Source organism: Peromyscus leucopus, chromosome 4 (assembly GCF_004664715.2).
Source record: "Peromyscus leucopus breed LL Stock chromosome 4, UCI_PerLeu_2.1, whole genome shotgun sequence".
NCBI lineage: Eukaryota > Metazoa > Chordata > Mammalia > Rodentia > Cricetidae > Peromyscus > Peromyscus leucopus.
In genome coordinates, this window is record NC_051066.1 from 127,802,430 (window position 1) to 127,816,919 (window position 14,490).

Sequence of the window (14,490 nt, forward strand, 5' to 3'; positions counted from 1 at the left end):
AATGCTCAGCCTTAACTTAGCTCTTATTTTAATCTGTTTCTCTTTACCTTTTGCCTCAGGGCCTCTCTCTCTATCTCTTTCTCACTTACTTCCCTGCTGTCTCCATGTCTGGCTGGTGGCTGCCTGGCTTCTCTTCTGGCCCCAGGCATGCCCTCTCTTTCTCCCTCATTCTCTCCTCCTTCTCCTTTGGCTAGTTTTCTCCTACTTATTCTCTCTGCCCACCAGCCCCGCCTATCCCTTTCCTGCCTAGCTATTGGCCATTCAGCTTTTTAATTAGACCAATCAGGTACCTTAGGCAGTCAAGATGAAACAAATGCAACACATCTTTACATAATTAAACACACACCCTTACATCGTTAAACAAATGCAACATAAACAAATATAGCATACCTTTACACGGTTAAAGTAATATTCCACAGCACAAACAAATGCAATATATCTTTACATGGTTAAAGTAATTTCCACAACAGATATCTTCATTGAAAGTAGTAACATTACCCAGGAGGTTAAGAAAGTAATATACGAACCAGTTCTGGCCAGTGAGATTTAAGGGGAGGGCACTGGAAGCTTGCAGGATTCTTCACTACCTCCCCCATCTTAAAAGTTATAGGCAGTCTCTCTCCTCCTTACGTATGAGCAGAGGATCACGTATGGCTGTGAAGGGAACCAGCGCTGGCATGAAGCCATGCCACAGTGCAAAACAGGGACAGAAAAAGCCTCTGTCCGTGAGGACGCTGAAAATTGACAAAAAGGCCACTCTACAACTTCATGGTTGGTAGACTGTTTCAGTTGAATAAGGCTCTTTACCCACAGCTCACGGCCCCTGACTCCCTGACTGGCATATGCATATAGCCTGCTTGTCTTTGTCCCCCAGAGGCCTTCAAGACTGATGCCGCCGGTTCTCTATCGTCTGGCTGCCTACCCAGCAACTGTGCAGCCACACCTAACAGTCTAACAGAGGAGCCCAGGTCCTGTTCCTGTAGTCACTTACCCCTGAGTCTTAATTTCCACCCACATGCACGTGGCCCCAGCTTATTGTTTGAGTTCCCAGCTCCTCTCTGAACTGCAAGTCCACATCAGCCTGCAGGATTCCTCCGCTTGAGACCCAAAGCACCAGAGACCAGCCGGAGTCTGAAGCCAGAACTGCAGTCCCCCTCCATAGTTTCCCCGCCTCTACAAGTGGCTGCCCCGCCCATCTAGCTGCAGACACAAAGCCCAGAAGTTGCTTTACCCATTCGTCCCCTAACCTACTGTCCAGTCCACTACCGGCTCCTGAGCCTTTTTCCTCTCCATGTTCTCAGTCTCCACCTTAGTTGATAACCACCATCACCTCCTAACTGGATCACTGGACCAGCTTCTCACTGGTCTCCTGGGATCCACTGTGCCTCCTTAACCGCCCCTCCTCAACGCAACGGCCGTGGAAAGGTTTCCCAAAGTGCAGGTCTCCTATCTACCTGTCTTTGTTTGGGCAAATAAACTACGCAGCTGTTTATTTCCCTAGGTGGGCATGGTAGCTGATGCTGGTAATCCCAACACTCGGGAGGCTGAGGTAGGAGGACTGTCTGAAGTTCAAGGCCAGCCTACGCTATAGTGATTTCTAGGTCATCCCAAGCTATAGAATAAGGGCATGGCAGCATGTGCCTGTACCCCAGTGCTGGTGTGCATGGAGGAGGTAAGACAGAGGCTCACTGTTCAGCCACTCTACCCAAAACGGCTACAAGTTCAGTGACACAGTCTCAAAACAGTAAGATGAAGAAGAATAAAAGAAAAAACTTGAAGCTGGCCTCCAGCCTCCACTCATATACTCACAGGCGAGCCCAATGGCCCACGTACAGTTTTGGGGGTCTAGAAGTCCTAGAATGAAGTTCCAGAAAATTCTGTGTCTGGTGTGGTTCTGCTTCCTGCTGCACAGATGGCCATCCTCTGTCTCAGTCACATGGTGCAGGGATAGTGGAGCTTTCCAGGGACTTAGTGTGTGTGTGTGCACAAGCATACATGTATGTGTGAGAGCATTAGGGATGGAGCCCAGGGCCTCAAACATGCTTGCCTTACAGGCAATCTCTGCCCTCAGCTCCCAGCAGGCTCTTATAAGGGCACTGATCTCATCAGCGAGGGCTCTGTTGTCATGATCTATTCCTCTTCTAAAGTTATCACTTCCTAAAACCACGCATTTGCGATTAGGGTTCCGACATATGAAAATGGAGAGACAAAAAAATGATCCCTTTGGGGACAACATTCTGTCTCTGCCTCTCAATCCCTGTCTTCCTCACTATGTAGCGATTAGGTTGCTGCAGAACAGCTAGCCCACCGGCCTCAGCCTCCTCTGTGCTAAATTCATGGTCTGAGCCCTGAATAAGTGTCCTATCAGCATGAGCCGGGCCTGTGCCCTCAGTGTTGTCCCAAATAACTGCTCTCTACTTGCAGCTGGATAGGCTGGGTATTTTTCCATTTGATATTTTTGTTTCTTTTCTGTTTACTACATCTCATCTCTGCATCATTTCTTTTGGGGGGGAAGGGGTTGGGTTTTGGGATTTTCAAGACGGTTTTTCTGTGTAGCTAGCCCTGGCTGTCCTGGAACTTGCTCTGTAGACCAGACTGGCCTTGAACACAGAGATCTGCCTGCCTCTGCCTCCTGAGTGCTGAGATTAAAGGCCTGCGTCACAATTGCCCAGCAAAATGTGTAGCCCAGGCTGACCTCAAATTTGTGATCCTCCTGTCTCTGCCTCCTTCAGCAAATCTTACCAGTGTGTACCACCACAACTGGAGTCTGCATCATTTCTTGCTGCCAGAATTTTACTATGAAGCCCTTTGCTTAGAAAGAGCTTCACTAACTATAAGGTCCTTGCTCCCAACATCTACGGCCCACAGAACATCATTGAACCCATGCAGCCAAGTACCAAAGATGGCCTTTCAATGCTGTCTAAAAACATGCTCCTGTTTCTGAATGACACTTCATCAGTGTCTTATGAGGCTTGTGCTCCAACCAGCACGATGTCCAGGGCTCCCTAGGTATCCTCCTGGGGGCTCCTTACAGCCTCTTCGCTTTGAACCTTCATCAAAATCACCTGTGAAGGCATCGCCAAGTCCTTGCCTCTCCTGTTACTCGGTCCAAAGCCATTTCCATATTTTCAGATATTTTAGTATTGCCTCCCTTCTCCCAGTACCAATTTCTGACTACCACAGACTGCTTACAAATGGCTGAAAGTTGTTTTTGCTTTTTCTTTTCTTTCTTTCTTTCTTTCTTTCTTTCTTTCTTTCTTTCTTTCTTTCTTTCTTTCTTTCTTTCTTTCTTTCTTTCTTTCTTTCTTTCTTTTTTCCTCTAAGTTTCAGAGAATGGAAGGCCAGCACATTCTTGGTGAACAGCAAGGACCTACTTACTAGTTTATAGACAGCTGGGGGGGGGTTCGTTTTATCTTTTGTTTGCTTGTTTTTACTGTCTCCTCTCACGGTGGAAGGAGAGAACACCCCAAAGTCTCTCTTATGTTATGCTCATCCAACTTCTGACCCCTCTACCCTCAACAACCATTCACCCACTCACCTCCCAAGGGCTCCTAATACCATTATAATGAAGGACCAGACTTTGGAAGATTTTTTTTTTTTTTTGAAACAGGTTTTCATGTAGCCCAGGCTGGCCTCAACTCTATATACAGTCAAGGCTGGCCTTGAAATCCCAACCTTCCTGTCCGCTCATCAAATGCTAAGATTTCAGCACAGCCAGTGAAGGCAGGTGGAGCCCCCTGGAGGTGGGGTGATGCAAAGGTACCCTGTGCTTGGTCTCAGCCTCCAGGACAGTAATAAAATCCTGAGGTTTACAGCTGTGCCATGTATGGTGTGCTTGGATAGTTGCCAAGCGGATCGAGCGCTCTCAGGAGCCAAAGGTTGTGTTTCACCCACTGGCACCATTCTCCCCCCCCCAAAGGACCAAACCCAGGGCTTGGTGCTTGGTAGGCAAGCGCTCTACCACTGAGCTAAATCCCCAACCCCATTCAGCCCCATTCTTTCCCAAGAATTGATGGGCTACTCAGTCATGCCCTCTCTTCCCCTACTAGATCGGAAGCTCCATAAAATACACTGGCAGTGTCCTTTTGCACATCATTAAACCCTTTGGGTCTAGCACAATGCCTAGACAATAGCAACCAGTAGTTGTTCTTGGATGAACTCCACACATTTAAGTCATTCATGATTAATGACAATGGCTTCTGCTTTTAAGAGTTGCTGGTATTTTTTTTTTTCAGATGCAAGCATCTAAGTAGAACCTGCAAATGTCCCCTCTCTCCCTCTCTCTATACCGTGCAACTTAGAAGCTATGGCTTAGACTGCCGGCTACTGACTGACATCTCTTCACTCCTTGCTTAGTGAGAGAACTCCCACTGCAGCTGAGCAGACTGTCATTATGAATAAAGACTACAGATCCCAGCTGCCCTAGCAGTCAGGGTGACCAAGTTGTAGAGACCCAAGGGAAGGTATTACATGGAACTTTTGGAATAGCATCCAAGGAAGGGATGGCCATACCCTTTACTTTTCAAAATGTCCACCTCCTTCCAGGCTCAAATTCACATGAGGTGACTGGCACTTCAGCAGCAATATTAAACCAAGAGGTGATCTGGAGAATTTAAAACCTTTCTCTAAAACAATGAGGCAGAGCCAGGCACAGTGGCCCACACCTATAATCCCAGCAGGGACAAGAGAATCATACAAGTTCTAGGCCAGTCTGATTATGCCGCAAGTTCTAAGTTGGCAAGGGCCATATACTTAGACCTTGCTCCAAAAATAAACAATAAAACAAAATTGTAGAGCAGAAAGATAGGCCTGTGCCCACTTAGTAACCATAAGGCAGCCATCCCAGCCCTAGACTTCCAACTTCCAGATGATGACGACCCCTTTTCCTCCTCCTTCTCCTTCTATGAGAGAAGACACCAGCCTCTATGATTAGGTCTCTTTTATAAGATGCCATCACCATCACTGTTGGCAGCCATGTTCTGGCCAGAGAGTTAATCCCTCCACTGAGTGAGGAAGATCGATTCAGCCTCACCACAGTCAGGGAAGTGACCACACACCCCTAGGTTCATTATACTGATTCACACCAGCTTTCTGCCACACAAAGGAGAGTCCAGACTAAGCCTGGGCTGGCAGTGCACATCTGTAATCCCTGTACTCGGGAGGCTGAGGCAGGAGGTTCTCAATAGTGAGACCCTGTTTTGAAAACCAACTGGGGAGTCTGGCCTAAGACATGGCTACAAGGAGACCAGTACGGAAATGCAGAACTGGACAGACCTTCAAGACAAGTTACTAACCTAAAATGCAAACAGCCAATATTTACTGAGCCCTTACAAAGGTGCTGAACCATGTCTAGCAATATTACCTAACATATCTCTTTTTATCTCCCAGTAATCCCACAGGCTGGCACTATGTCCATTTTGCAGATTAAGAACTGAGGCACAAAGGTGACTGTCTCCAGACCACACATCTCATACTGTGTGATTTTAAGCCAGGTGGGGTATAAACTATAGGTCCTCTTAGCTGAAGTTCTGGTTCCCCACTAGCAAAGGTTGATTGAGGCTCCAGGCTCCCTTGCAAGCTTACGTGGGGGCCCCAGCGACAGAGTGAGCAGCAGGAAGCGTGAGTCTGGGCTATGCCTGCCCCTGCTACAGCAACAGTCCAGTTACCACTGATCTCTGAGAACAGTCCAGAAAGGCCAAATGATCAACATCGCCAACCCCTGCTGGTGGAAGATTGGCATGTTCTGTTCCCACGGTAAATATGATACCACCGGCATGTGCTATGTGTGGGCAGAGATCAACGTGGGAGCTCAGGGCACCTGGGTTAAGGGCTGGTGAGTCAGCTGCTGAACTTTCTGGCACAACTGCACAACATCATCAGGGGAGGGAGGGCTAAAGGGACAGAGCACTGATACCCAGGCATCCGCTGCATCTTTCTCTTGTCAACATCCATCTCTCACCCACTAGCCTCATATTTACCCAGCGTGGGCCCACATCCTTAACCCACATCCAGGTGACTCAGAGGAGGCTGTACCCCAGGTGGGTGGCTGATTGTCCCCTCTAAATTCATCACAGTCATCCCCTTTGGTGACAGACTCCACGGTTAAACAGCTCAGTACATGGCATCTCCCTGGAGGATGCCAGTCAGCCTGGGTGACTCAAGCTAGCCCAGTCAGACTGAGTAGAGAAAGCACTTCATGTCACCACTGCTGATGTAGTCTCTCCCCCTGTGAACAGAGGTGAGTCACACGTCACACTGGCAGCCATCTTGAGACTGTGAGGAGAAACAGACAGAGGCCAAAGCTGCCTCTGCACAGCCAAAGAAATGCTCAACAGACACCAAAGAATGAGGTACCCTTCTATGTGAAATAAAACAGGAACCAAGAGGCTGGTGGGACTGGGGGGGCAGGGTAAGCAACATGGAAAGCCAGCCCTGGCACCTAAGCGGCAGAAACAGCCAAGCAGGTTGGGCAAGGGCTTCAAACCGAAGGACCCCATAATCCTTTCACCTTCCAAACACGTGGGAAAAGTCATCTGCACCTCCAAATGTTTCACAGATGGGATTCTCTGTCTGCATCACCTCCAAGTTCATCAGCTGATGGGGAGCAGAAGGAATCAGGGAGCTAGAGCCTATGGCGACATAAAGAATACACAGCTCTCACTTCCAAGGGGATACGAGTTTATTCTGGAGCACTTAGGTCACCCCAAAGTCCATGTTCCAACATGATAACAGTTTTGGTGGGTTTTTGTTTTGCTTTGTTTTTTTTTTTTTTTTTTTTTTTTTTTTTTTTTTTGTTTTGTTTTGTTTTGTTTTTCAAGACCAGGCTGGCCTTGAACTCACAGATTCACCTCGATCGGCCTCCCGAGTACTGGGATTAAAGGCATGTGCCACTGCTGCCCAGCATGATAAATTTTATGAATTATTAGCACTAACAGAACAAAGAAAGCAGATAAATTAACACACTTAATACATTCGTGGAGGGGCTGGAGAGATGGCTCAGCAGTTAAAAGCACTGGCTGTCCTTCCAGAGAAACCAGGTTCAATTCCTGGCATCCACAAGAGGCTCACAATCTTCTGTAACTCTAGTTCCTAGTGATCTGATGCCCTCTTCTGGCCTCCACAGACACCCGGCATACATGTAGCATGCAGACACCAACATAAAATAAATAAACAAAGTTTTTAAGTTAGTCAATGGCTTAAAACATATACATCTGTGGAAGCGCCAGGTAAGGGAGTTACATCAGAGCCAGGTAAGTACCTCTGATGCTGTCTGTGACATCCTGAACTTGTGGGTTTGTGGAAGCTAGTTGTCTATCAGTATATCATAAACGGGTTCACACCATAGTCACAGGAAGTTAGGTCACACGGCAGATGGGCAGTAAACAGCTATGGAGGACGGTTAACGATAGTGTAGGATGTTTGGCTCTGGACCTGTAACATTCCAACCTCTCCACAATCACTAAATTTTGAACAGCCGAGAATGTTCAGTGTGGATGTTTTTTTGTTTTGTTTTGTTTTGTTTTTCTGGGAACTTGACTTCACACCTCTACTCCAGTCAGCCAGCTGGAGTGTAATTTATTGATGTCCTGCTTTGTGATCCCTTAATCACCTCTCAGGCCACCCTAGGCAGACAGCTGTATGCTTCTGGGTCCCTAAGACGCCCGCTCCATTCAAGAGCAGGGTAGCCAAGAAAGGCTAAGCTCAGCACCTACAGCCGCCCTTGCCCAGGGAAGAGCAGGGAGGGCAGGGTCTCCGTTCCCAGGGTGATTCAGGATGGCTATTCAGAGTCCTCAGCGGGAACACTGCCCTGTTACCCGAGTCTACCTTCTCACTGGTGACCCACGTCCGCAGCTCTATCTCCTAACAGAGGTTACCACACCAGGTTCTTTCAGAACCTTCCTGGCCCCTTCCTTCCCTTGGGCCTGGGAAGGCTTGTATCAGCTTCCGGAATAGAATGTTGCAGAGATGATCCTGTACCGCATCCAGGCTGACTTGGAATAGGCCCAGCCTCTCTAGGGACACTCATTGTTGGACACCAGGAGCCACGCTGGGAGGAAGTGCAAGCCACAAGAGAAGGAATGCGCAGCTGTTCGGGCTGACACCCCACCACAGCTCCTGCTGTGTAGTCGGGTGGCCTCACTTTCGTTTTTTTTTTTTTTCCTCGCTCCCCCCTCACCCCGCAGCGGACCTACTTAGGTGAGCTCCTTCAGTAACCAACCACACCTACTTCTACTTCCTGGATCTACTTTGTGGAACTTCATGGCAGAACCGAACAGAATCAGCGCGATCCAGAAGGCGCTGTGGCTAGTTCTTGTTCCTGAGCCCAGGGGAGCCCGCGGTGGAATCCAGAGCGATCCGTGGAGCAAAGCTGTCCGGATTTGGGCCTCAGCTCACCCACTCGTTAGCTCCAAACCTTATGTACGTGTAGGGGTGGGGGTGACATAACTTCTCTGTGCCTCAGTTTCCTCCTCTGTAAAATGGGATTGACATCGTTCCCAGCTAGCAGGGTGGCTCTGAAGTGTGTCATCACACTCCTGCTTTACCATGTGGGGGCCACTGTTCCCAGCTCCCACTCAGAGCCAACTCATCCTTGCTGGGCAGGTCCAACCGCCCGCGCGCGTCCTTGCCTCTCAGGGCCTGAGTCACCGCTCTGTGCGTCACTCGCGACTCTGCTCCGCGACTTGCAGACTCACCCTGAGTCAGCGGCCGGGCGCGTCCACTGCGTGCACCGCGAGGGGGTGGCGGGGCGCCGCAGCAGGAAGTCGGCAGCTGGGTCGACGTGGGACACCGGGCTCCGGTCGGGCGGCGTGGGAGGCGGGTACGGTCACCTTGCGGACCGAGCCACTTGGACCGGGAAAGCGCAGCTCCGTCGCCCCCCGCGGCCGCCGATGGTACAGCCCGGTCGGGTTAAGCAGGCGGGCAGAGCTAACCTCCAAGCAGACAGTATGGGGATGCGCGCGGGTGGAGCGCTCCGCAGGGTGGGCACCGGGTCAGGGGCGCCCGAGGGCCGGGACCCCGGCGGTGCTCAGGGAAGCAGCATCCACTCGGGCTGCATCGCCGCGGTGCACAACGTGCCAATCAGCGTGCTCATCCGGCCGCTCCCGTCCGTACTGGACCCGGCCAAGGTGCAGAGTCTCGTGGACACGATCCTGGTGAGCCCGCGGAGCCTGCTGGCCCGCGCGAGGAAGAGAGGGCGCGAGGGTCGGGGTCCAGGATCTGCGGGAGCTCAGCTTCGGCTGTGTGACCTTGACCGACTGGCTGAGCCTCCCTGGGCCTCAGGTTCCGCACTTGGACTTGGCCATGAAAGTAATGATCTGTGACGCACATACTCCAAAGTGCTGCAGTCGCCCCGGATCTGATTTCAGCTTCTCGGATCAGCTCTATGAAGTAGCTGCCGTTCCTCCTGTACGGAGGAGAAACTGAGGCACAGGAAACCTGGGTTGTCTTGTTTTGTTTTGTTTTTTAAGCAACTTTCCCTAGGTCAAGCGCTTTCAAGATAATACAATGAGACTTTATACCTAGACAACCTGGGTATCCTGATGTCTCTTCTGGCCAGGAGAGTCGTGGCAGTGACCTGGGTGTGTCATGTCTGTTGGGAGGATCTTGTTCAAATGGGAAGTGGGAGAGGATCAAGGTCAGTCTATCATGGAGGGAGAGTCCCGGTAGAACTAGGACATTTGTGTCAGGTTAGCCTTATGTGACTTACTATTTCTTCTTCCAGATTCTTGAGCAGTGGGCCCCAAGACTCGGGAGCATGTTTTAGTCCTAAAACTTGCACCCCTGTCTTCCTGTATGAATTTTACAAGAGCAGAGATTTTGCCACCTTGACGGTTGCCTTCAAGCTGACAGTTTGTGAGAAGGGGACTTAGCCCCGGGATGCTCTCTGAGTACCACTGGGCCTTTGCATAGACTTACCTCACCCCAGGGAGGGCTGCCATGCCCTCCTTTTTTGTCATTGTTAGAGTTTTTGTGTGCACATGTTGCTAAGAAATGCACTCAGGACCTTGGCACGTTCAGCAGGAACACCACTAGTGTGCTGCATCCCTAGTTTTTGTTTTGTTTTGTTTTGTTTTTTAATCTCTTTGTTGCTTCTCACTCCTTAGTCTCTCTGTGTCAGTGACTCCCCTGCCCACCCTATTGGGCTTGGCCATCTGTGACCTCACAGCCAGCCACCTGGGTGCCCCCTAGCCCAGCTGGGATCCTGATGGGTTTAAATGACCAGTTTAGACACCTCTGTCCCATGCCGGAGCCACAGGCTCTGTGGAGACAAGGACTTGTCTGCTTTGGCCACCTAACCATGTGGCCACAAACATGGTGGCTTAAAACAAGACAGGAGTCCAAAGCTGTGTTTTGTTGTTGCCGTTTTTTAAGACTGGGTGTATCCCTGTGTGGCCTGTGCTGGCCTAAAACTCGTCATCCTGTTTCAGTCTCCGGAGAGCTGGGGTCACGGGTGCCCTCCACCAGGCCCAGCTCAAAGTGTGGTCTATTGAGCTAAAATAAGGCGGTTTTCAGTCTTCGTGAGGCCCTGAGGGAAAATGCATTTCCTGAAGTCTTAGTTACTTTTCCCTTTGCTGTGACAAAACACCCTGACAAATGCAACTTCAGGGCGACAAGGTTTACATTGGCTCCCAGTTCTGAGATAGAGCCCATCATGTCAGGGAAGTCAGGATGGCAGGGGCTGGAGACATTGTATCTCCACATTGTGTCTCCACAGTGTATCTATGTAGCTCACTTTCTTCTCTTTATACAGTTCAGGATCGTAGCCTAGGGAATGATGCCGCTTAAAGTGAGTGCATCTTCCCATCTCAATTAACCTAACCAAAACAATCTCCTACAGGCATGCCCAGAGAGGCCCGCCTCCAAAATGATTCTGGATTTCATCTAGTTGACCATTGAACCTTTTAGCTGAGGGCTTCCTCTTCCTCATCTTCTAATCAGCAGCAGCTGGTGGTTCCTACCTCAGGTCACTGTGACCTCTTTTGCCACAGCCTTCTGCTTTCAAAGAACCTGGTGGTTACATTCAGCCTGCCTGGGCAACCCAGGACAATCTCTCAATTTCAGGAGCCCACTCCTATTAGCAAATTTCCACTATGTAAGGTGGGTTTCACAGGTCCTAAAGACTAGGAAATGAGCATCCAGAGGGACCACTCTTGAACCCACCCCTATCATACCTTCAACACAAGGCCTGCCATATGCAGCTGCCCAGGGCCGCCCCTCCAGGGAGTCCTCCCGTGTATCAGCTCCCGGACTTGGCCCACTGCCCTGCTCTGTTGAACATGGCAGGTAACCTACACAGCACAGGTCCCTAGCTGTTCTGCAGAGGAGCCGCACTTCGGCACTTGGGCTCTAAACTAATCTGTAGCTTCCCCAGTGGTTCTGTGCCTCTTGTCACTTCAGAGAGACCCGTGGCCTCCTTCCTGGCTTGTCGTCTGTGAGACTGTCTTCACAGTATATGTCACGCCATTATTTACTTCCTCCTTATTTACTTCCTCCTTCACTCTGTTCCTGGGACAGAAATCGTATCAGGGTGAGGCCGTCCTCACCTCCTGGCTTGTGCTGTGTCCCCCAAGTGTGGACAAGTGGGTACAGGGTAGATGGTTCACATGGATATAAATACTCCGCACCTAGTGTTTGGGGGAAGCCCCTCACTTACAGCATCTGCCATTGCTCTGCTGGAAATACTCTCGGGGCTGATTTTCAAGCTGCCAAGGCGCCACCCGACCAGCTTGCAGAGCCCCTAGGTGGCGGAGAGCCTGCTGCTCCCGCCAGCCTGAGCCCCTTACAAGAGCTCCGCTTGGCTCAGCAAACCATTTTGCGCGTTCTCCAGCACAGTGCCATGCTCACTCACCCTGTGACCTTTCTCTCTAGGAGGACCCTGACAGCGTGCCCCCCATCGATGTCCTCTGGATCAAAGGGGCCCAGGGTGGCAATTACTACTATTCCTTCGGGGGCTGCCACCGGTATGCGGCCTACCAGCAGCTACAGAGAGAGACCATTCCTGCCAAGCTCGTGCAGTCCACCCTTTCAGACCTGAGGGTGTACCTGGGGGCATCCACACCAGACTTGCAGTAGAAACCTCCTGCTCACCCCACCCCCTGCACAGCAGCACCACCTTCCGGAGCCCAGAAGACACACGTGGCCCCCAGCGGGGCGGAAGCTGTAGCAGGGATATGTTCTCTCTATTCCTAAGGAGGGCGGTCTGCCTCTTGGTGCCTCTGCACTAGTCCCCAGGCCCGAGAATAAGGGAGCCCAGCTCCCCTGGATGTGAAAAGATGTCATGACCTTGACCCTGAAGGAGTACCAAGAGGAGGAAGTGAGAAAGGAGATGGACATGGAGACATGGACTTGTTCCCTTCTTATCTTTATGATAGCCTATCACTTCATGAACTAGGAAGTAGAGGAAAACTTAGGTCACCCAGGCTTAAGTGAGAGAGGCTTGTTTTCCCCATAGCTTGAGTCCCGGAACAGATGACTCACACAGCATTGGGTCAACAGCTCGGTGAAGGTGGGGCCTCCTCTAGGTAATCCTTTGGCCTTGCCCTCATGGCCCCTTACTTCGTGGTCACAAGATGGCTACCGTATCTCTAGGAATGATGTCTGTGCTCAAGGAAGAAACCCACTAGGCCTACTTCTATCAGAAAGGAAAACCTTCAGAGTATCTGCACAGAATCCTTGGTCAGAGCTAGCCACCATTGGCACCCACAATTGCAAAGGGGACGCTGTCACAGCTGAGCATGACTGCCTTGTTCATCCCTTGGGACTGGCCCTGTGTCCCCTGCAACCAAATCGGGATCCCGTTAGCAGGAGAGAAGTATGTATCAGTTAGCCCTTGCTACATAACAAGCCGTTCCCAAACTTAACAGCTAAAAAAAAAAAGTATTCATTTACCCATGATTCTGTGGGTGAGCGCTTGGGGGCTAGGCTCCCTAGGGCAGCTCTGCTGGTATGGCCTGGTCCTGCTCATGAGCCCACCATCAGCTGTCACCTCAGCTGGCGCTGGCTGGGCTGGGATCACCTTATTCCTTCTGTGGCACGTGTTGACTGGATTGGTTTGGTCATCCTTGTTGCCTCTAGAGGGTCGGCTCAGGCTCACTCTCAAGATGGCCTCAGGGTTCCAGTGAGCATGACAGTGACGAGGCAGGTACTGGCTCACTGTTAAGAGCACCTACATGGTTCCTCATGACTGTAATCCCAGCTCCAGAGGACCTGACACCCTCTTCCAGCCAATGTGGGTACCAGACACATGGTCCACAGACATACATATGCAAGCAAAGCACCCACATACATAGTTTTTGTGGGTTTTGTTTGTTTGTTTTGTTTTGTTTTAAGGTGACAAGATATCATCAGCCCTTGTCCAGGACAATGTCACTGCTGCTGAGTTCATTCCTCAGATTCAAGGGGTGCAAATGGACCCCAGCTCTCAACAGGAGGAGCTGTAAAGAACACAGGGCTATTGTTCGTTCAGCACAGATGAATCTTGGTGGGCAAGTGACAGTATGTCTCGCTCCCACCCATAAGCAGTCTTAAGTTACTGTTCTTGGGACCTAGAAGAAGTCATAGCATGATGTCTCCAAGAGCGGGGTACCCCATCCTCAAGGGTGACTCACTAGCAGAAAGGGGTGGGCAATGGGACATTCCAGAGGGGCTTCTGCAATCCGAGAGTCCTGGAGGCTGAGGCAAGGCCGAGGAAGCAGCAGAGAGAGGTGGCACTTGCGTCTTCTCTCCCAGAGAGCTCAGTCACGTGTCACCTTCTGCTCTCCCAGCTCAAGTGAGGACAACCGCTTTCCCACCCACCGGGTGTCCCAGCAAATGAAACTGAAAGAGAAGAAATGCAACATGGTGCTTGGGTTGAATCTTAAGACCAAAAAGGGATGGGGGAGCATTAGCAGGTCAACCAGGAACTCATTCCGTCTAGATTTAGTTATCTTCCAGTTTGGGCAATCAAACTGCTGGGGTGGGCTGAGTGGAGAGTATATGGGAACTCTTTAGTCTGCAATTTTTCTGTAAATCTAAAGTCATTCCAAAATAAAAGTTTATTTAATTTAAGAAAACACGCACAACGATGTAATAGTTTTGCCCAGTATTTTTGGTTGTGTTTGACGGACCTTGCCCCTAAAGCTGAAGCCCTGGGTCTGGGGCCCAGAAACATGCATTTCTGGACCTCAGAAACAGCTGGGGGCCCAGGAACATGTATTTCTAGAAGGTTCTCAGGAGCAGCTGCTGATAAGGGTCACAGCCAGGACTCTGTAACCTGATGACGCAGCTTGCTTTTTGTGCTGGGCCCTTGGGCTGTGTTCAGGATGCTTGGGCTCTGGAGCAGCTTGAGTACTCCCCACCCCTGGCAGGAGGCTTCTCCAAGCGGCCAGAGAGGCTCTGCAGCCCCAACTTTGTGACCAGGGTCAGGCGAGCAGAGGGTGTTCTTGCAAAGTGCTGTCTTGAAGTACCACTGTCACCAGTGAAGGAACCTTCCGGCACCTGCTGGGTGGAGGT

General features: G+C 50.6%; 1 protein-coding gene across 1 annotated transcript; it reads left to right on the top strand.

The window, feature by feature from the left end:
• The first annotated feature begins 8,687 nt into the window (after window positions 1-8,687).
• Window positions 8,688-14,057, top strand: Srxn1 (sulfiredoxin 1). Its single transcript, XM_028887460.2, has 2 exons — window positions 8,688-9,152; window positions 11,869-14,057. The coding sequence occupies exons 1-2, from the start codon at window positions 8,889-8,891 to the stop codon at window positions 12,070-12,072; spliced, it is 468 nt and encodes a 155-aa protein (XP_028743293.2). The 5' UTR covers window positions 8,688-8,888; the 3' UTR covers window positions 12,073-14,057.
• The last annotated feature ends 433 nt before the right edge of the window (window positions 14,058-14,490 follow it).

What these genes read in the sequence shown, in the direction of transcription:
- Srxn1 (XM_028887460.2), top strand. Translation starts at nt 8,889, where the DNA reads ATGGTACAGCCCGGTCGGGTTAAGCAGGCGGGCAGAGCTAACCTCCAA. An exon ending in GTCTCGTGGACACGATCCTG is followed by an intron (nt 9,153 to 11,868) that starts GTGAGCCCGCGG and finishes CTTTCTCTCTAG; the next exon opens with GAGGACCCTGACAGCGTGCC.